The sequence below is a fragment of the Clupea harengus genome, chromosome 17, assembly GCF_900700415.2.
Source record: "Clupea harengus chromosome 17, Ch_v2.0.2, whole genome shotgun sequence".
Classification (NCBI taxonomy): domain Eukaryota; kingdom Metazoa; phylum Chordata; class Actinopteri; order Clupeiformes; family Clupeidae; genus Clupea; species Clupea harengus.
Genome location: NC_045168.1, coordinates 25,933,928 through 25,956,413, shown reverse-complemented (window position 1 = coordinate 25,956,413; position 22,486 = coordinate 25,933,928). Strand labels below are relative to the sequence as shown.

Below are 22,486 nucleotides of genomic sequence, written 5' to 3'. Positions count from 1 at the left end.
TTGTTTTTAATCAACCACCTTCTTAATGCCCAATGGCTATTTTAATAACTTTCAGTCAGGATTCCGTGCTAATCACAGCACTGAAACAGCTCTCAGTAAGGTTTTAAATGATACACGCCTAAATACCGATACAGGCAAAACATCAGTCCTAGTATCATTGGACCTCAGTGCAGCCTTTGACACTTCACAGACTGGAACCTTGGGTTGGATTTTCAGGTACGGTTGTCAAGTGGCTCAGATCATCCTCACAAGACAGGAGCTTCTTTGTTGTCATTGGAAACTGTACCTCAACACCAACATCCCTGACCTGTGGAGTCCCCCAGGGGTCCATCTTAGGGCCTCAACACCAACATCCCTGACCTGTGGAGTCCATCTTAGGGGTCCATCTTAGGGCCTCAACACCAACATCCCTGACCTGTGGTGTCCCCCAGGGGTCCATCTTGCACCCTTTATTATTCAGCCTTTATATTGTCCTGCTTGGACAAATCTTTACAGACAATACGATTTCTTATCATAGCTACGCCGATGCAGATTTCTAATCTATTCTACTTCTTTGTTCTTTTATAACGTACTTCACTGTTTTAATCTCTTATTTCTCTATGTTCTTTTATCTGCTCATTTGTAAAGCACTTTGAATTACCAAAGTGTATGAATTGATGAATTGTGCTATACAAAACCTTATTGTATTACCGGCATCCTAGGAACAACCACATTAAGTACATCATCTGAGTGGCCTTCCTGCACAAAGGTGGCTCACTATTCTTTATATATCTAAGGTGGATCTGGAATATAAAGTGGTACATGCATTTGCATCTGAGATGGTAGAATACACAGCTGACCCCATTGAAAAGGTCATGATCGATTCATCAGTTCTGGGGTGAGACCAGCTTTCAGACAAGATCATAGGGTAGCTTGTTCCACTTGTTTGTCCCAAAGAAGATAAACATGCAATGAAACTCAACTTGCGTCAAAAGCCTGAATACCAAGATGACACTGTGTGACAACAAGTCACATTCTGATCGTTTTACCATAATACTCTAATTTTCAAATCACTTCCAGTGGTATCTGTATCAGCTAGACTGTTGTCTGTTGGGTCATCCATGTTTGTGTTTGTAGTTGCAGCTCAAGTGGTCCTGCGTGGAGGACTTGTGTATTGAAGTAGAAACACTTCTCTGTCACTCTACTGAGCTGGTTCCATCGGAATGGCTTTCAAGACTTGGTTGCCAGTGCAGTCTGCGGCCACCTGCCACAGTGTCACATGAAGCCTGTGTTCATTCAGAGCCAAGGCCAATAAAGCCACATTGCGCTCTCACTGAAAATGCTATACCCTGGGCCTCTTTACATGGAAATATTCTCGCAGTTTCCATTTATGTTGCCATAGGAAATTTATCTAACAGCCCAACAACAGTTTGCCAGACAGGGAATTTGTGGTTAGGCCATTTCTCCTCTGGCTCTACACACCATATGGCGCATAGTTTAATAAAAAGGCATTTAGAAATCTAAGAACTGGTGGGAACTAAAAATCAGAGGCACCTGCAAGACTTGGAAGGAGTGCATAAAACAGGCTGCACACTAAACTCAGTTCACAGCCGTAGGTTCTTTTTGCCAGTGCTCTTTGTGATTTATGGCAGCACAAGAGTTACAAGAACAACATTTTAAAGATACAAAATCACGCAGATTTGGCATTACACAATGGGCATAATCCTTACTTCAGAATCCAAACTACTGTCCTAACTAGCTTAAATTGTGTTTTTCACTCAGATGCCGATAGCATGGCTACCACTTGAAGAGTGTAGGACTACGGAATTATTGTCTTTTATATATTAAGGCAAGTTTTAATGTCAAATACCATACCATATCTATGTATCATGTATGTAAACAGTATGACAGTCTGCCAATACTGTTCATTTGTATCCATATTATACAGTATAAAAGTAAAGTGCGGATGTGTGATTTTAATTTTGCATAATTTTTCACTTCCTAAATTGTCTCTAATCAAGACCTTTGTAAATATTACAAAATATCTTCCATAATGCTTTACTTGCCTGTCAGGTATCATGCTGCTGACCACACATATTTCCTGGAAAAGGCTAAACATTTGGCCATAACTAATGTTAATACCTGAAGTAAATGATGTTCCAGTGGGATCCAAAAGCAATAGTATGGCTACATGAATATCCTCCTTAGCTTTGAGATTCTTGCAGGAGTCATTTTATTTTTACACAGTGATTTCTTGTGTTATTGGTTGGGGACTTGCCACAGCGGCCAATCCTTTCACTGTCACATGCAAGTACTCATAGCCGACAACCTAACCTAACCTACCCAATCTAACAGCTGCCCAACCATAGCATAGATACAGCAATAATGCACAACTGGCTGCAGACAGCCACAAAATGCACCACATGTTGTAGCCGGGATTCGTCAAGTCCCCCTGAGCAACAGGGTACTACAACAACAACAGCAACAACAACGCTGCGTTTGTGAGCATTTTCAAACAGGCACCTTCCTTCATCAGTGTTTTGTTGAACAACACTTCCCGAAGGCTCTACAGTGGTGTCTGGCGTCCCAGAATCAAACCCCTTCTTTACTTAAAATGGGTTAGAACACATGCCCCTACCAGAGACAACAACAGATACACCTCAACAAGATTTCACATATCTCAGTTTTAGTTTAGATTAATTCACAAACCGCTCTTCCACTCTGCACCTGCCCAATGATATCCCTATGCTGTTATGTGCCTTGTGTATATGTGTATGTGTATATTGAACCGCTTCTCGTGGATTCCACCTCTTCTCTGTTTTTACTGTTGGAGCAGTGTTCCTGACTGCTGGGTCCTTAGAATGATCCTCTTTCAAAAATCTCCACCTCTGAAATAATCGCATACACAGTCAAACTGCCACAAAACGCCCAAACTGCAAGCCGTACAATTTCAGTTTACCAGGCAAGAAGATCTTAAATAGTACTGATAGCCTTAACAATGAAATCTCTAAGCTCTGAAACCTGTCCTCATTCACTCAATGTGGAATTTTACTTTTTTAATGCTAAACTCTTCACAGGTTTTTCTACAATAGAAGGAATCACCTCATCATCAATATAAAACCTCTCTTCCACCAGTTTTCCCTTACTGACAGAAAAACTTCTACATTTGCTAGGTTTCACTTTCATCCTAGCCCATTATAGACTGTCATTCAACTTGGCTAACAGTCAACGGGTACATGGAACAGTTGTTGTCAGTGTCGACATGTCATCCATATAAACTTGGATGGGAGGTAACCGGGTGCCATCCTGCAGGCTTTCACAACCAACAACTCATTTAGATGCCCCTTATAATTACCTCCATTGCCATGGTGAAAGCCAACGGTGAGATGGTACATCCAGCCATGATACCAATCTCCAAAAGCTGCCAGGATGTGGTGTAGTTACTTGTGTTAAATCACAATTGAATATCCTATCCTAAGGAATATGCCCTGAATGACACTGAAATCGTTTCAGGGACCTGAAAGTAGCTGAATGCTTTCCACAAGAGACTGTGGCACCAATCCAAAGGCACAAGGAGATCTCTGGCTTCTGGCCTCCGTATGTAGCTGTTGAAGATGCCCCTTTGGGTCCTTTCTTTCAACTCTCAAACTTCTATTTGTGAATGAAACCTTCACAAACACAATGGATCCTTGTAGAATGCAATCCGAGCTTGTCCTGGCTTCTTCCTTCTTCATCCAACCTCCTTAATGTAGCCAATCTACTTTTTACCATCTGCCTGCAGTACACTAATACCTTCTCTCTGTTCATCATCTGCTCATTTCCATTGCTTCTTCAGCTGCATCCTTTCCCGAATCAGCCACTCTATTTCGACCTGTCGTCTTGACTTGGCTTGACCTTGCTTTCCTTTCATAGATTTCTGATAAAAACTCCACATCCTTCGATGTCATACGTAATTATACATGACCTTTTCAATATATGCTCTGCTGTACCCTTCAATCCTTCTAAAAATCCTTTTAACTCAACACTGATGCAATTCCTTGACTTGAGAGGCTCCTGATCATCTAACCTTTGTTTTCTGCTCACTGCATGTTTTCCTTCTTAGTCTACTTGGTTTGTCCTCGCTGTGCGGCGGCTGCATGATGCCCACCATTCTGTGCCAGTGTGCTGGGGCCTCCTTCTGCTGTAGCAGGGGTGCTGGGGCCTCCTTCCGCTGTAGCAGGGGTGCTGGGGCCTCCCTCTGCGGCCCTTCTACTGTAGCAGGGGTGCTGGGGCCTCCTTCCGCTGTAGCAGGGGTGCTGATATTCTGTGGTCTTTGGTGCTCAACCTGCCGCTGGACTTCAACAGACTGACTTGAGCCACTTCTTAACAAGTAGTGCTCAATGCAGGGTCCCTGTACTCCTTCATCCAGGCATGTCTTCCTTCTCTAATGGATCCTCAAGCCTTTCAGTGAAGTTTCCTTCCTCCATCCACAGATACAAACCCCTTTTTCCCCAAACTGGCAGTATCCGTGTTCATCCCCTCTCTTGTGGTTGAAGCCATGCCAGAGCCCAATGCCATGTGGTCTGCCTGTGAGTCATCTTCCACCCCTGCTCTCGCTGACTCCAGGGGTATTCTTTTGGTTTGTTCTTCTGTAGCTTACTTAGGTGCATCTACTTGGCTGTATCTGCCACAGATGATGCTGCTGCTGGTTGCTTGCCCAAAGCAGCCCTAGTGGGCCATCGAACCTGAGCAGCCGGATACAACAACACAGCTTCCCTCATGAGCATCTCACTGGGGTTTTCAGGCAGGCACAAGTGTTTCACTCTCACCACACATGTATGTTGATAAACACGAAACTTAAATTGCCTATTTTCTTGTACCACACTAACATTCTTTGTGGGGTTTGTGGACTGGATGAAAAAATGCTATGTAGCCCTAAGACCCACAATGCCATCAGGAGTATTTGGATATTCATACTAACACACTACTTACTAAGATATGCAGTGCTGAGCTGCTGTGAATATAACATGATCTAATTAGGGTAAACGCAATTCCCCTAATTCAGGACATAAACAGTATGAAGATTCTTTTTTTGTAATGTTTAGGGCTACCATTGATGCCAACTGGTTAAAGCTTGCCCTTATCATGTAGGTGCTGCTGCCAGTGATACATCAGGCTAGTTTAAAAGAGAAACCCAAGCTTTGGAGCGATCAGCAGGGAGAACAGTTTCACTGGAGTAGTCACTTGAGAGTGTAGGACAAAGACACAGTTTCACTGGAGTAGTCACTTGAGAGTGTAGGACAAAGACACGGTGACAGCATTGCTGCTGAACTGTTATCAGTGTAAACTGATTTAAATCGGGAGGGGTGGTCAAGGACCCTTCCAAGGTACAGCCTGTGATTTCAAAACATGTTTCTTTCACACAAACAAAAAAGAAAATCAAACAAAGTAGCTTTTCGTTTTTAATAAAAAAAAGTGCTTCCATTTTAGAGCTTAATACTAAAACACATCCATTAGAGCATTACAAAACAACCCTTTATATAGAAAAAACATAGCAGCATCACATTTATCAACTGATCAATTATCTGGCAGAAACCTCTTAATACCTTCACCTGGAAAAGTAACTGATACAAAAATGTCTATGATGCATATAAAGTGCAAATGCTCACCCCATAATGTTTAGGCGGTAAATATTAATAATATGATATCATAACAGCTTACAAAGTATCTGAATTCATGGCATTAAAAAGAATATCCCTCTTCATAAATACACCAACACTGAATATTCTTTGTATAACAGGTGGAAAGGACAGCAATCGCTTTATTAAAATGCAAATATTGCACCATATAAAGTTTGACCTTAGTTTCTATTATTGTCTTATCTTAGTCAACAACATCAACAAAAATATGCAGGGAGAAAAAATAACTCCATTTGTCAATGATGAGAATGTGTGTGTCCCCCGCCCACGCCCCTCCCCCCACCCTCAGTAGAAGGCAGGGATAGTGTGTTCCCCTCCCCCCACCCTCAGTAGAAGGCAGGGATAGTGTGTTCGATGACACAGCGCCGGCAATGCCGTCTCACCACCCTCAGTAGAAGGCAGGGATAGTGTGTTCGTCTCACCACCCTCAGTAGAAGGCAGGGATAGTGTGTTCGCCTCCCCCCACCCTCAGTAGAAGGCAGGGATAGTGTGTTCGTCTCACCACCCTCAGTAGAAGGCAGGGATAGTGTGTTCGCCTCACCACCCTCAATAGAAGGCAGGGATAGTGTGTTCGATGACACAGCGCCGGCAATGCCGTCTCACCAGCCGAAGTGCCTCCGCAGGGACCTCGCACTCCTGCACGTTGAGCAGCTGCAGCTCGGGGCAGTGGGTGGCCAGTACGCGCAGCCCTCGCCCGGACACACTCTCGCACGCCCGCAGGCTCAGCCTCCGCAGGCCCGGGCAGCTCCGCGCCAGCTGTTCTAGCCCTAAGTCTGACACCAGTGGGCATTTGCCAACATCCAGCGAACGCAGCTTCGGGCAACTGCGTGCCAGGTGGCCCAGTCCGTGATCCGTCAGCCCCTCACAGCCCCGGGCGTTCAGGTAGCGCAGCCGCGGGCAGTAGCGGGCCACATAGCGCACGCCCACGTCAGTGATACGGCAGCAGTGTGCCACGCTCAGGTAGCGGAGACGGCCCTCCAGGCGTGCCACCTCGCGGAGTCCAAAGTCACTCACCAGTCGACAGTCGCTAAGGCTGAGCTCGCGGATAGCTGGACAGTGCAGTGCCAACTGCCGGAGGGCCTCATCCGTCAGACGCTGGCAGCGGCGCAGGTAGAGGTGGGTGAGACGCGGGCAGTGGGAGGCGATGGTGCGCACGCCTTCATCCTCCAGTGAGAAGCAGTCGGTCATGTCCAGGTAACGGATGGCGATCTGCTGGCAATGTTGAGGAGACAGGGGAGTCATAGGGGAATCTTGAGCCAGACTGATACAGGTGACCTTGGTGCAACCTAAAATGAGAAAAACAATGTTGAACAACATATTCATGACTATAAACATGAATTATTATCTGACAAAACATTCTCCATTCAAATACAAAACTAATTTGTAGAAGCATAGCTTATTAAATACAACATACTAGCTTAGCAAACTTTAGACAAGTTTAACTAAAAATAGCCAGTATCTGTGAGGCCAGTATTGCAGATTCACGAATCTAAATAGGAGAATAAAATTCAGCATTGCCTTGAGGTGCATTGAGGTGAGATCCTTCTGACATTTTGGTGTAACACTATGTTGTGTGTTTTAAATCAATCCATACCATCGTATATTCCCAGTGGAGACCCATGCTGTCATATCAGATTAACTGATGTGACAGACAAAAGCAACTGTAACAATATGTATGCAGCCCTACTGGGTCAGTGTTAGGACACAGCCCACAGTGTTTAAGAAGTTCAACACTGAAAAAGACCAAAAAAGTGCCAAGGTTTTTAAAAGTGAAAACCGCCAACCAGAGGTTACATCAGGTCTGCATAATCTTTTAGAGAATAATTATTCATAACCGTTTGACATTTTGTGCTGTATCAATATCTCTATGGTTTGGATTCTGTAAGACCTGTGGCAGGAAAGGCCCTTATTGTGGTTAAAACCATTTATTTAGAGAGGGAAGTGATTCATGACAGCGTAATGCGGTCTTCAGCATGATCTTACTTCTCAGAGTCTTCATTCAAACAGGGGGAGAGAGAGAGAGAGAGAGCGATTAAGGGAAAGAGAGATTAGTCAAGTTAAAGGCATTAACCATTGGCAGAAGAATATTAACCATAGGTTTACTTTGATCGATTATGTTGGATATCCATTTTTCTTTGTGGTAACAATGGCAACAAATTGTAAGCTTTTTTGTCAATGAGAGCGACTTCCTCTTCTTAATGACTTGGACTTTCCTTGACCATGGAATTATGGGGACTTTTCAATAATGAGAATTGCGTTTTAGCATGTCACTCCCCTAATGAAGGCAGCAGACAGACTGCCTGAATCTCTGTAAGGTTGGGAGTCTTTCAGCTTTCAAAGACGACCAGGCCTTCGCCTCTGTCTCCAGGGAGTACTACGCTGGCAGTTATTCCCTCCATTTCTTAATGCATTTCCCGGCTTGCACAGGCAGAGGAAACAGAAGTGCCATGAATCACAATTCTTTTTTTTAAGATTCTATGCTTATGCCACAATGTCATAAATGTCAGCAGCAACATTCAGGATTTCGAAAGAAATGCATTCCTGTGATCCATTAATGTTATGTTTCAGTTTGATTAGGCCACAGTTGTGGAAGTGAGGGTTGCACAGTACAGGTTCTATTTGAGCACCCCCTACTGGCCAAACAAGTGTGCGTTAGACAACTAATGCAAGATAACATGACTGCTTAAAAGTGTTTGTTGTTACCCGACACATCAAGGTGCTCCAGGTTGGGGCAGCGGGATACGACCTCGAACACAGCCTCATTCGAGACGTTGTAGCATCCAGCCACCTCTAGGTGGCGCAGCTCTGGGCAGCACAGCGCCACCGTGTGGAGGCCTCGGTCAGTGAGCCGACGGCAGCCGCTGACCACCACCGTCTCCAGGGTCAGGCACACGTTGGGCGTGTCCTGGCACAGTCTGTGCGTGAGCACTCGCAGGGCGCGGTCCGCGTGGACCAGTTCTCCTCCCAGCCGGACGGTGCTCCAAAGACGAGGGTCCCAGGCCAGGTTGTACCAGCGGCGGCAGACTCGAGCGCATCGACACAGCTGGTTGGTGGACAGGTGGGAAAACATCTGAAGGAGGGTGTTGTCTGGGAGGAGGTCGACGGGGGCAAGGGGATGGTGTCCGGGAGAAGGGTGCACGAGGGCAACCGTTTCCCCAGAGACAGAAGAGCTGGAGTGGTTGCCATGGTGAGAAAGAATGGTCTGTGGAGCGAGAATCAGAGCAGGACTGGGGGTACTCAGGGTCCGCATGCTGAGGTCAGAGTCTGGGAGGGGGAGAGAGAGAGAGAGAGATGGAGAGAGAGAGAGAGAGAGAGATGGAGAGAGAGAGAGAGAGAGGGAGAGTAAGAGAGATGGAGAGAGAGAGAGAGAGAGAGTGAGATGGAGAGAGAGAGAGGGAGAGAGAGAGAGGGAGAGAGAGAGATGGAGACAGAGAGAGAGAGAGAGAGAGGGAACAATTGGGGAGTCTCATCAGTCTGCACGACTATTTACTCTGAAACATTTGCAGTCTCTACCAATACAAGACTATTGTTTCCATCATAGTTATACACTATTATATTATATACAAATATTTGGTCAAAAATGTCTTGGTGAGGGTGTAAGGCAACAAGGGCTTCCCCACGTTACTAATACTTTAATGTGAAAGCCTTCAACTGTATTCAGAGATGCGTGTTTTTCTTTTGCTCTGGGTTGTCATGGATGTCATTAAGTTGTTATAGTGAGTTTGTGTTGAAGAAGTGTCAAGTTTATCTTAAGTGCACTTGTGTATCCAGCTTCTACACCTCCTCATCAGAGGGACATCTGCCCTTCAAAGAGCTCACATTTAGCCGTTGCGGTTGCCTCGAGCTGATGTTCTGTGATTGGTCATAAACAAGCTTCTTCACAGATGTGGTTAATTGCAAAGGGCTTAGGAGCTTGTAGGGGAACTGTGCGCGGCGGGCTGGGAAAGGGGGATGAGGGTAAGCTGGCTCTCACCACAGTGGCGTGCGAGGAGAAAGAGGACTCCCTCTTCCAAGCTCCCAACAGAAGGATGTGATCCTGAGGTCATCGCATGAGCCTCAAGCATCATCCACAGATACCATCAGACAGCCTCTAAGTTCATAGAGAACCAAAACATTCTAACACACACACACACACACACACAGACACACACACACACACACACACACACACAGACAGACACAGACACAGACACAGACACAGACACAGACACAGACACAGACACAGACACAGACACACACACACACACACACTCACAGACACAGACACAGACACAGACACACACACACACACACACACACACAGACACACACACACAGACACACACACAAAGATGAAATCTAGTTGACTATAGAAAAGGGAAGGCTGGTGGAGTGATGTCACCCCTGGATTTGGACGGAATCCCTCTGTTATGAGGTAGAGTGTGTGTGTGTGTGTGTGTGTGTGAGTGTGTGTGTAGAGTGAGGCGCGGGGGCCAGTGTTATTGGACCACTACTGCTACAGCCTCTCAAGAGGTAATGTGGCATGCAGAGGAAAAAAGACCTGCAGGTTTATTGCAGTTTCTCTAATTCCCAATGTATCTGCCCCCACACTTACGCACAGAGAGCCGGGGGTTTCTGTGAACAGGTTGAGGTTGACAAACATAGCCAAGCTACATTGTGCACCACATGTATTTGTGGTGTGTCATGTAAATGTGTGGTGAAACTGAATTGAATAAATGCATCAGACAAAATGAATGACAAATCTTCACAATAATTGTGGTCACAACGTAGACCATATTTACAATAGTGGGACAGTTGGGTGCATACAGTTCCATACAGTGTTCGCATTAGTGTTTTAAGACTGAAAATGGGTTGATTCAAGTAATGAAGAACGATAGAAGAAGGAGGAGGAGGAGGAGGAGGAGGAGGAGAAGAAGAATCAAAGTTAAATGTCTCAAAGTCTCACTGAAAATGATGAAACAGCTGTTTAACCCACAGCTCATCGTGCTGTAGCCATTGGTGCTGTTTGTATCTCAGGCTCGTGTCACATGGATAGGAGATCCATCTTAAGTCTGCCTTGTAGATTTGTGAGAGCCCAAACAGGCAGACAGGTCTACTGTGAGAGTCTGGCAGGCAGATCTGTATTCCAGACCTGACGGAGGGCCGCAGTGCCTCGTGGCCAGGTTAAGATGACATACACAGATGACATGGATGCCTGGACTCCGCTATTAGGGTGAGGAGCATTGCTAGACAGATCGCAACACTCGACACACACATGAACCCATTAACAAACGCTGGGGCACAAGAGGACAATGACACCTATTGACAGTTTGAAGGGATCTGATGCTGTGTAGATTCTCCGTTGTCTGCTTTTGTAATGTCAATGTCAGCGGATGGAAATGATGGATGTTAATCATACATACATAGTCACACATTTGGCACTAGTTAGAAACACTTTGTTTTTAATAATAATTTGTCTCACGATTTAAATTATGGCATTTGTCATGGGTTTACCATTGGTTTAGGCACCAATGAGCTCATGCAGATATATGCTTTATGCTGATGCACACACTTAAAGCAACACTGTGCAAGAATGTGCCACTTTTTGAGGTATGTTGTTTGGTCATCTTCAAATTCCTTTTGATGGTATATGATCATGCGAAGGACAGGTGAACACATGTGTTGTTCCAACTAATCAACCAGGACATGCACAATGTAGTTCTGTGTTCCGGGCCAGAACACACCGTGAATATGTAAGACAAGCTTTCGTAGCATGACGTATATAGCCAATAGACACCAGTTAGCATGTTGACAAGCTTTTATCAGGGCCCACTAGGCTGTTGGTGGTGTTCACAAGGTTTTTGCATGTCTTTTAGGTAGTGAGTTCGCTAGTTTTAGACCAAACCTCCTTACTGCTGCTTTAAGTTGTTCAGTCATGTTAGCACTGCATCTCTCTCTAGGCTAGTACAGTGGTGCATTCTTTTTTTCTTGAGTTGCACACTCAAACTCTGATGCAGTCAATTCATTTGATTGAAAAAGACCAATGTTTCGATAATCACCTTACTGAAGGTCACCTGAAATCACCACCACATACTGGAGATAGAAGTATTGCATATAGTCAAAGGTATTCTTTGTAAAAATGTTGGAACCCTATTTCCAGCACCTGTGTTTGTAGTTAGCGGCTATGTATCATTAATTGTGTTTCAGATAGCCATAACTCTCAAATATTTGTCAGCTTATCCAAATGAATACTAACTCCTCCCAGGTCAAACACACCCCGACTGTAACCCATTATTTAGGCCCATAATAAGTCATTCGCAAGAGTGTCAACAGACGGTTTGTGGGGAAAAAAATAAGACGGACTAATACAGTAACACAAATAAATAACAAAAAGTGCAATCATATTTTGTAAATTCAAGTTATGGGACAAGTCTATACATAAACTACTGACCACGGTTTGTATTATGATTCATGCGAGTAGCAGACTCACTGAAAGCATAACAAGAGCAGGGGATCTGGGGTGAGCCTGATCTGGGGTCAGCCTGATCCCCTCCTCCGTACTGGAAACACTTGCTCTGCTTGGGTGGTCTGTCTGCCCAGCGATGCTCTGTAGACGTAGCATGTAACACACTCAACACCTCCAGACTGAGGCATACACAGCTTGAAACAGTCCCAGAGAGAGTACGTGCTGAAATATGTGACATCAATTTTTAATACCGGTTACATTTTGATCCATCCAGCAGAGCTTGTTTTAAGTGCATGGATTCCCATTCAGTCCATACTCTGCATTCCAGTACAAAAGCCTATAAGAGGTGGGTCCAAGTATCCCCAGGGCTAAGTGTTTAATCTAGCACTTCATAAATAAGAGCAGACCATGGTTAATGCCTTATGTGTGTGGACCTTTATCCTATGTTTGGTCAATGAACTCATCCTTGCTTCTTCTGAAATACTGTAAGAGGTTGTAGAGTTTTGTTTATCACTTATTTACATTAACTGCAGCATTTACTCCTGTTATGTTTTCTGACGTCATTGTTGCACTCAGCATGTCCCACTTGACACCTCATGAGAAAGTTAAAGGCAAGGTTGTAAAGTTAAAGGCAAGGTTGTAAAATTAAAGGCAAGGTTGTATAAGCTTTTGATATTGGAGTCATTTTTCAGTAAAAAAGCTACTGAATACACTTAAGCAAACTTGACTGCTGACAGAACAGGACAACCAACCCAACAGATTTCAAAAGGTAAAATAAAGAGGTATTATAGTTACAGTGCAAAAGATGAGAAATTCAGGCTTAATAATAAACATAGCACAAAAAAAAATGGACAAAAAAAAAAAAAATTAAAATAATGGAGCTGAAAGTGAGCATATCAATGCTTACATTCATTGAAACTGTTCCTAACCGTTCATCCACCCAACGAAGCTTAAGGCAGGACAGTGAGCCAGCAGCCACTGGCCAAGAAGCAGCCTGCAATGCCATAACTACATGTGTCACTGATCAGCTGAATGTTCCGTTACACACAAAATCAGAGTGTTGCTAATTAGCGTCATTTTCTCCGCTGCACAGCTGGTGGATGAAGACACACTTTTGGTTGCTAAGTGAGGACAAGCCCTCATTGTTTAAGTTCTGCTCTACTCAGTGATGAAGCACCTGGAGTCCTCTCTTTGAATAATCCCATGAAACCATCAAGATCATTTTCTAGTAGTTGTACCCAAGGCTAATTTAGTTGATCTGAGAAGCATCTGGATCCTTGATTGATGATGATAACCATATGTATTCAACCAAATGACTCACATTTTCTAATCAGCAAATTCTCAATAGTGAATATTCTATATATTTTGAATTGATGAAAAATAATACTTGGTTCTCAAAGTACATGCTTTGGGGAGAGCATAACTAAATAGAAACTGTACATAACTGCCCTCTCAAAAATACTGCCAGCAGACATTTCAAATGGAAGTTTGTTTTGATTTGTTTTACAATGTCTGACATTACACTGATGCGAGTTCTTGCTCTGAGAACAGGACCTTCCCAAACTGAATGAAGAGGAAGAGGATGCTCCATTCAGTCTCACACACAGGACAAACACAGCCCTTGAGTTCATTCTGCACATAAGGAATCACGCAATCACACAATCAACAGACAAAACACTCAAGTCTAGCCAAAACAAATTTGTCAAAACACACAGGAGCATGTAACAGTTACCCAAACGAGGGGTGAAGACATAATTTAAGGCAATATTTTAGCAGTTGGTCAAAGAAATATATCTGTGGTAAACATTTTGGTCTTAAATTTGGAGATAATTCTGCAGATGTCTACAGATGTCCTCATAAACTGAATGCGTTGACATAATTGGTAGTACATTTGATGTCCTAATCTACAACCTTCACACTCATCTATCAGTTATGTGTCGTGTTTTTTTTTCACGATATGACAGTAAGACTGAGCATGACAGTTTTTATGAATGTGAACAACATGACTGAAAATGGATATGCTCTGATGTATTTAGATGAGCTGTGACCCATCCCTGTCGTGTGAAGTCTCAGTTCTCTGGAGAAACTGCTTGTCCTCCCTGAACCATGCTTCATCAGTCTGGTTTGAGATCCTGTAATTACAAACATATCTCTTCCAGCTGCATGAACTTGACATGAACTGGCAGTGGAGGAGGTTTTTTTTTTTTCTTTTTCAGTTTGAGATATCAGGCAGAAAATAGTTGAACATCTGGTCTTTAACTTGGGGAGAGCACAGCAGAAAGACAAAAAGGATAAAGAGAAGGCACGCTGGAAGGGAGTGAAAGAGTGACTGAGCAAGTGAGAAGAAACTAAAGATTGGGGAAAACATATGGGACTCCAGTGCGCCTGTACAAAGAGGGCATTTTCTGTTGACACTTGTTGATGATAGACAAACTTTGAGCTAGGGACTTGGGGGCTCTTGGGTCTTTATTGTGGGTACTCATTAATCATGACGCAGCTTTAACGAGTGTCATGAACCAGCGTGGATGCCAAACCTAGGGTTGTCAAACTTCTAAGAGAGCAGTAGGGACAAAAGCATCAACATACAAGGACCACATTCTTCAGTATGTGTTTCCTTTCAAAGAACAGCTGTGGTAAACTACAAATCACTCATTTAGATCAGTCCTGCTTGATCTCCCAAGATACATAGTTTTAATTTGATTGAGGTGACTGTTTGCTCTGAAAGATGGCCTTTGCATAAAGAGAACTATCCACAGAAATGATCTCATCTGCACAAACAAAGATGATGAGGAGATTCCATGGCCCTGGAAAGAGTGCATGAATTAAGAATACAAAATATATAATAAAAAGGTGTGTGTGTTTAGGGGAAGTTAATAGAAAAGACAGAGAATTAGCGAATAAACCATCATTTTTATCATTGCTCTAGTTGCAAGTGCACTGATAAGGCCATTCATCTGGCCTTTCAATATGGTCTCCTGGTGCTGCATCAAAAGTTACACCCAAAGGACTCGTATCCTTGTGATGCAGAATTGCAATAGCACAAACCAGCTTCGTAGCCTTTGGCCAAAAGCTACAAAACCATTAGTTCAGTGTTTTTATCCCCGACAGGCTCCTTCCCATTGTACTTTTCCAGGAGCATCTCCCTGCCAATTCAGAGATGTGGCGTGGTGTGAGAAAGTCACAGTCATCTCCAAATCCTCTCTGGCAGAGTTTGAGGCAGAGCTTAATGCATCCTCTCCAAAATCAAGCAGGGGAAATAAACCATGAAATGGAAAAAATGTCCCAAGAAAAACGAAGAACTGCAGGGAGCAATGAAGAAGCCAAGAGCTAGACCTGAAGTAGAGGATTAGATTCTGTTCCTGCTTCTTTCAGATTATTCCAATAACTAAATGGGTGGAATAAATGTTTCATGAATGATCAATCCCTCCGTGTAAGGTCAAATGATAAAATGACTGCAGGGTTACCTTTGTTTCGATTACAGAGCCTCAGATCTTGTATAAAAATGGCTGCACTGTTTCAGGGCCTGATGTCTGAGACACACAAGCACACACAGATCAACAAGTATTGCTGATGGCCAAACCCAGACCCAAACCCAGGGAAAGACTTATTTTTGGACTATCCCCCATTGGCCCAGCTTTGCAATACTGTTCTCATGGCTTCAAACAAAGCTGTTTTGTCTAACAAGGTCAAGAAGTGTGCTGACATTTACAATACACACGTTCTATTGGTACAATATGCCTTAGAAATGCTCACTAAACTACAGTAGGAAGCACATGGATGTGATTGTGAGGAACTGCCTTTCTTCTAGCCATGACTGCTTGTTTCAATCAGCGGAAGTTTTGACAGCTTGATGGCCCTGGCGGTTTGCCCGTTATCCAGGACTTACTTTACCACAGCAGATTAGTGACGTATAACACATGCAACCACAGAACAATGGCACACAGTTGTAAAGATAGGAAATGATGAATCAATGACACGACCAAATGTGCGTACACTTCACACCGTTGTCTGTGAGCCCCATCTCAAGACAAAAACATCACCGTCTACATCCTTCCATCAACTTCCTCCAACACCAGACTGAGGACAAGCCTTAGGCCTGTGCAAGGCCTCTGCGTCTCAGCACTAGTAGCAGTGCAACCCCTCCCCCTTTCTTCTCCGCACTCTGTAAATCTTCACCGCGGCCAGCAGACAGACATCCAAGGACAAGTCGAACTTTGTGCTTCAACCAGCTGAAAAAAGAGAGATTGAGTGGGGAAGCCACAAACGTTGTTAAAACCAAGTTGAACGATAAAGGGAAAGATGAGGGGATTTAGAGTACGGTTCTGGTTTGAAGAAAGAAAAGAAAGAAACATCTTGTTTTTAAAAAGCATCAGCACGGGGACTGTGCCTGTGCATGGGAATGGATCTGTATGTGTGTGAGTGCTTGTGTGTCAGCATTTAGGCTTGTGTATCGGGGATTTGAGAGCACTATTCACAAAGCTGAAAAAAGAACAAGACGACACTGTCTAGTGTGAGGAGGTTCTTCCATGCTCTAGTGCTAGTAAGTCCACCATACATCGTCACATGTGCAGAGCAGATACACACTCACATACCCTCAGAGGGCAGGAATGGTTTCCAGGACCCCTCCCACACTAATTTGGTTGTGACGAATGGTGCACACTGCGGTTAACTTTGTCATGTGGCCTGGACACTGCAAAGGCAGACAGGCTCTTGGGGGGGATCACAGCACACTTCCTTCCCCGCGCTTGAGGGGAGTGAGGTTAGGTTCATACGGTTTTATGTCATCCACAGTGGTTTGGGCTCCATACCCACGACCACAAATGCCTCGGAGCAATCTCAGTGACAATGCATTTGAAGACCATGCCAACCGTGATTCTGAAAGCAAGTCGTCATGGTTACCTACTGGTTGGAAATAGCTCTTTCTGCACTCAGAGCTGGATCAGTGCATGGACCATTCAGGAACCGTAGTCAGACCAAAAACAGAAGATATCCAATTGCTGAGATTATATCTTGATATGCAAAATGTTTTGCTCTGGTGTGTCATTACCAACTTAATATGAAAAAGAACCAGACTGAATACATCTTGAGCTCTGAGATCGGACTATAACGGAGGAGGACGAAGTACATGCCCGGGATAGCAGGATACTCAAACATCACACAAACACAAATCCAAAGGAGTTTAGGCTTCAGCTCACTCTTGAGAGAGATTTCAACCAATAAATCTGTCTGAATTTATGCCTTCCAGAAACATTGCTCTGTGGTTTGAGTTGTATAAACGCCATTTTCCCAAGGAGCAGCCATGTGTGACGGATACACTGGTGTGTGTGCATCATTTACTATGTGGTGACTGCGATGGAATGAGAGCCGATCAAGAATCTTAAGTTTTAACAACTACTTATTATTTCTCTTCTGAACGGTTTTTAATCATAACCAAGTCATTTCTATCCACTATGAAACTTTGATGAGAAATAAACAAAGCTTTGAGTGCTATTAAATCTGTCACCTTAAGTTTGAACCCGATAACTTGTCTGCTATGACATTTATAGAATGTTTTGAAAACTAAAGTGTTGAAATTCAACTAGCAGGAAAACAAGAAGTAATTTTGCAATCCCTGCATCTCCATTTGATTAACTAAGTGACTAAGTCAGAATGAGCTGAGGTAGTGTAATGGTATCCAGCGCTGTGCAGTAAGTTAAACCTCACTCCCCGACAGCGCAAGACACCTGCTAGCGACAGGTATACATTCAATCAGACAGCTCAGAGGAACATATTGACATACAGGGACCTATTCTGCCTCATGTCATCCTCTATTGGACAAAAACTACACAGCATCCCTCTGAGCCAACATAGGCTACCTCAGTGAGTTTAACAGTCTGCAACACAAGACATTGGTGTCAAGTGTATCACGACAGTATATGATAACAAGGAGTTCTATGGAGCATGCACAGAGTTCCTCTTCAATAAATCATCATAATAATTATATAATTAGGTCATGTCTCCCAGCCAGCACCTGCACTTGATGATATCTTTCCACCATAAATCCTTCTGAAATCCTCGAATTCACTGTGCCTAGCCGCCTTAGCTCCTCCCATTCTACATGGCTCGTACCAACACTGACCGTCTTCTCAGCAGACTGCGTATGGCCTCACAGCTGCCTTCATGAGCTCTGGATTCCAAATGCAGGTTTCAGGGTAACACCTTGGCACCTGGGAGAGATTCTCAAGGAACAGCACATTCACTCTCCAAACACACAAACTAGGGACGCAAGGAACCTTTCAGCAAGCCAGTCCCACGACGGCACAAATGGTATCTAGTGTTGTGAAAATGTTTCCGCTGTCCTCTGGTCACAGAATGAACCCAGCAGTATAAGGGATGACTTTAGGGTTTGCTTTAGACAAGACTTCTACCATCAGTTTTTCCACTAGTGTGATTTTCTCATTGGCCAAGGTGTGACCTTGATCAACAACATCTTTAAAACTCTCCAAACACAACAAATCAAGGATTATTAAGTCATTTTATTTCCAGTAATGTCAGCAAATTAACAATGGCTCGTCCAACACAAATGGGAAGTGCTGTAGCCTAGCTGGTCGGACTTCATTTTAGTCGCTTGGAAGAAAACTGCCCCTTCCTTTAAACGAATGTGAATGAAAGCTCCACATCCATAATCATCTTGGACCGCTTCGGTGAGTTATGTCTCCCCTGCCTCTCGTTCTCTGGAATGGCAAAGATCAATATTGACACGGTGCATATACATCTGAGTGGGGAAATACATGGAAGATGGGAGTAATGCAACCTATTTATAAACACAAGGGAATCTGGGGGATTAGACGCCCGATAAGAGGTCAGAGTGTCAACATTCTGGAGCCAGCCAGATCATTCCAGATCGTTCCAGGGTTTACTGGTTTAGACTGCCCACATGATTTCTCATCTGTTGACCTCAACGCACCAAAAAGGAGGAGGACAGTGTTTTACAAATCTCATACTAGCCTTGTCCAGCTGCCCACTCCAGGGTTTTAAATGACCCTCGCCCATGACTGTGCCACAAAACCACTTTGGGGTTTTCAACACTTTCAACCTCATAACACAAAATGACAAGAGTGTGAGCTGTTTCCAAGTTGACAAATAGGAGGAGAAAGGATCATGGGGGTCATCGTGGGGATATGCCAGTGACTAAATAAACAAACAAATCAATAATACATTCAGAGAGACGGCCAGGATGCATCCAATCCCAGTTCTGACATTTCCAGGAAACGCAACGCACCATGCCGGCCGGGACCCTCCATGGACCACTAAATAACACAGCGAATAAACCATCACTATACGGACAGCCATGCATCTAGCTAACACTGACAAGAGTACAAGAAAATAATACGAGCTGGTTTATAATTGGCAAATGATAAAAACAATGCAAACGTTTACATTAGCTGATCTATTTATAGCGTAGGACTCGTCGTCACTTGCCATTGTCAAAGTTCAATGTTGAGCTGTTCGTGTGCTTGTTCGTGTAGGTTCAGTGTCCTCAACCTAGCAACCTGCGTGGGCTTAGAGGCTGGGGAGAGGGGGGGTGGGGACAAGCTCTCCAATATTTGGAATTTGGAAAGCAGTACAGATTTAAAACGTGTGGTGTCCAAACTACATTTGGCTCCTTTAATATTACATTCCATTCCATGAAGGAGCCGTTTCTCAACTAAGCATTTGAATCAGTTACCTGAAACAGGCCTTGCCAATTTCTTCCAAAGCAAATAGCCAAATAGAAAAACCTCCACCACTGCAGTCTTCATCACTTCATGATACTTTAGAATCTAAAGACGTATGCAGAGACGGGACATGATTGGCCTCGTGTTGGGTGGAAGGTGTCCCAGTTTAAGAGTGCTTCTCCTGGAGGAAGTGTGGCTGAGCAGGGGAACGTGCGTCTGGAGCTCAGCGCTGCCAAAGCAAACCTGACCCAGGCAGGCAGGCAGGCAGGCGGGCGGCACCGGCCCAGGCACAGGGCTGAACCTGAACTGCATCCCAGGTGAAGAATGTGAAATGCTGAGTCGCACAGCAGATCAGCTGTTTAGAAAGAAGCGGTTTATAATATGCCACGTTCAAATTCATTTAGGGTTTATGAAGAAAAAGAATGTAGATGGACAGTTAAAAGCAATGGGTCAGCACCATTTTCTATATGGTAACATATACTACTTGAACACTTGACAGAATGCACATCTTAAACATACTTCTGAAAGTCAACTTTGCAATGACGGTCCATCCCTAAATATTAAATAAATCCAATGGTATATCCTCATATATATGGGATCCTCATATACGTATAGCGGTTCCTGGATCGGAGGTGCTGTGTACCCACCATGTGCGCTGGGGTACAGACTGCATTTTGATTCGTTAAGTAGGGATGGTGGCTGCGTTGGTTGTGGCTCTTTGAGAACATGTCATTACTTTGTGCTTAACAGGCCCTCAAACAAGTCTCTCGAAACATTAGCAGTTGGCTGCGGTACAGCCAGACAGCCACCCGCGAGTTTCTTCTTTCCTTTGCGGATTCTATCTTCGACTTTGCATGGAAGAGGAAACATATTCTCAGCACAAATTATAAAATACAGAGAGGTTCAGTTCAAGAACTGGTGTGATCATATTTGTGTATATGCAATACAAAAGCCTGCAGCAACTGCAAAAGAGAACAATTTTGTTAAAAATATGAATGTAAGATTTAAAACTAACATTATATTTAATAGGGCTTAATAGGCTTTACTCCAGTAAACGTTGCTAGTAATTATACAGTGGACCACAATCCAACATCTGTGGAGCTCTATTTGCAGTTAGTTAGTTCTATTCCCACCATGAGGGATGCCGTTCATAGTGCAGCTGAATGTGTGCTCCTTGGAAAACAAAGCAATGGCAAGACTCCTGATCAACAGCAGGGAAAACATATCTCACTGACACTTTAAGACATACTGGTTGAGGACGTGTTTGTTTTCTTGAGGGCTGGTCAAAGCCAGAGAAGCATTTCATCCCTCGTTTTGGAAACAAATCTGAGAAGGTTCGAAGTCATTCAGTGTCTCTGTCTCTCTTAACCCTTCTTTTTTTCTTTCTTTCTTTCGTCTTTCAGTGACTGAGCGATTGTGTGTGTGTTCATAATTAAATATAAATGTGTTATATGAGCCATAGTTTAGCAGCAAAAAGGCTTTCTGCTCTGCTGAGGAAAACACTGACTTATGTTATGTTCTTACCTGAGACACTAAAGACTGCTGAAATGCATTATATCTCTGGCGAAACAGACTCACAAATGAAGCATGATAAACAATTACCTCAGGAAGTACGAATCTTCATATGAATGTTAGGCACATAGGACTCGTTTATAAGATCAAAACATGATGTGTGCCAAAAAGCGGTGGCCCATATTTCAGGATATATAAAATGCTTCAGAATTCAAACTAAGCAACCTTCTGTTTCTAAAGACACTGCATCATTTTCTCCAAAATGCTGAGATCCTCGTATATTCATCTGGATGTATCTGTGTTCACTGATGTTTTGAGGTCCTTCACACAGCTGTACAGACATGTAGTCGCTGCTTTTGTCATTGTTTGCGCCTTAATTTCATTGCAACATCAACCTCCCCCAAGAGCGGCATCTGTGTTTCGTGCTTTAACCTTGCATTCGTTCTGGAATCTTCTTTGCCAAGACAGAAGCCAGAGACTGCCTACTTGACATTTCCAGCATTCAATCCATACACACACACACACACACACACACACACACACATTTACCATCACATTCAGCCCTCCAAGGAAAATAAATGTCAAGTTTTAATATCCTACCATTTCGTTAACTAGAGCTAGCCACAGCTTGAGAACCCAACAAGCAACCATTGATTGCCTTGTGAAAACGGTCCCCCCCCCCCCCCCTCCCGTAGGTGCATGCAACACTGTCGTGGGTCACCCGCCAGGAAGCAATATTGGCTTACATAGCACTACCGAAATTGCAGGCACATTAAGTGGTAGAGTTGCACTGAGAGGTGAAAGAAGGGCAACAACAAGAGCAACTTCTAGCACCATACCCTGGGCTTCGCTGTGTGCTTCTCCTCTTATATGGAGGCACGGCGACATGCCCACCATGACTGCCAGACTGGCACCGCACAGCTCGACACTCACTCGAGCACTCCATACCACTGACCACTCACGGCACATGCGCACACCACACTCACACTCAGTACTCACGTCACGCTCACAACTCACACTCAGCACATGCACAATGCATCACACTGCACGGCTCACCGGGCACATGCTCACACCTGATACTCACACTCAAACTCATGCCACACGTCACACTCCCGCTCACCGGCTTCACACTCATACTCACACTCATACTCACACTCATACTCACGCTCATACTC

The 22,486-nt window shown here is 44.0% G+C and overlaps 1 protein-coding gene across 3 annotated transcripts in view; it reads right to left on the bottom strand.

Moving 5' to 3' along the window:
• Nucleotides 1-5,407: 5,407 nt before the first annotated feature.
• Nucleotides 5,408-22,486, bottom strand: part of LOC105894744 (F-box/LRR-repeat protein 7-like) — a 32,903-nt gene continuing 15,824 nt past the window's right edge. The window contains exons 3-5 of one of the 3 annotated variants that reach the window (XM_012821311.3): nt 8,361-8,921; nt 6,265-6,943; nt 5,408-6,044 (exon numbers count right to left, since the gene is read on the bottom strand). In XM_012821311.3, coding sequence (XP_012676765.1) covers nt 5,984-6,044; nt 6,265-6,943; nt 8,361-8,921 — 1,301 coding nt within the window. In that variant the 3' untranslated portion in view covers nt 5,408-5,983. The other 2 variants (XM_031583956.2, XR_006152915.1) reach the window with 2 other exon arrangements.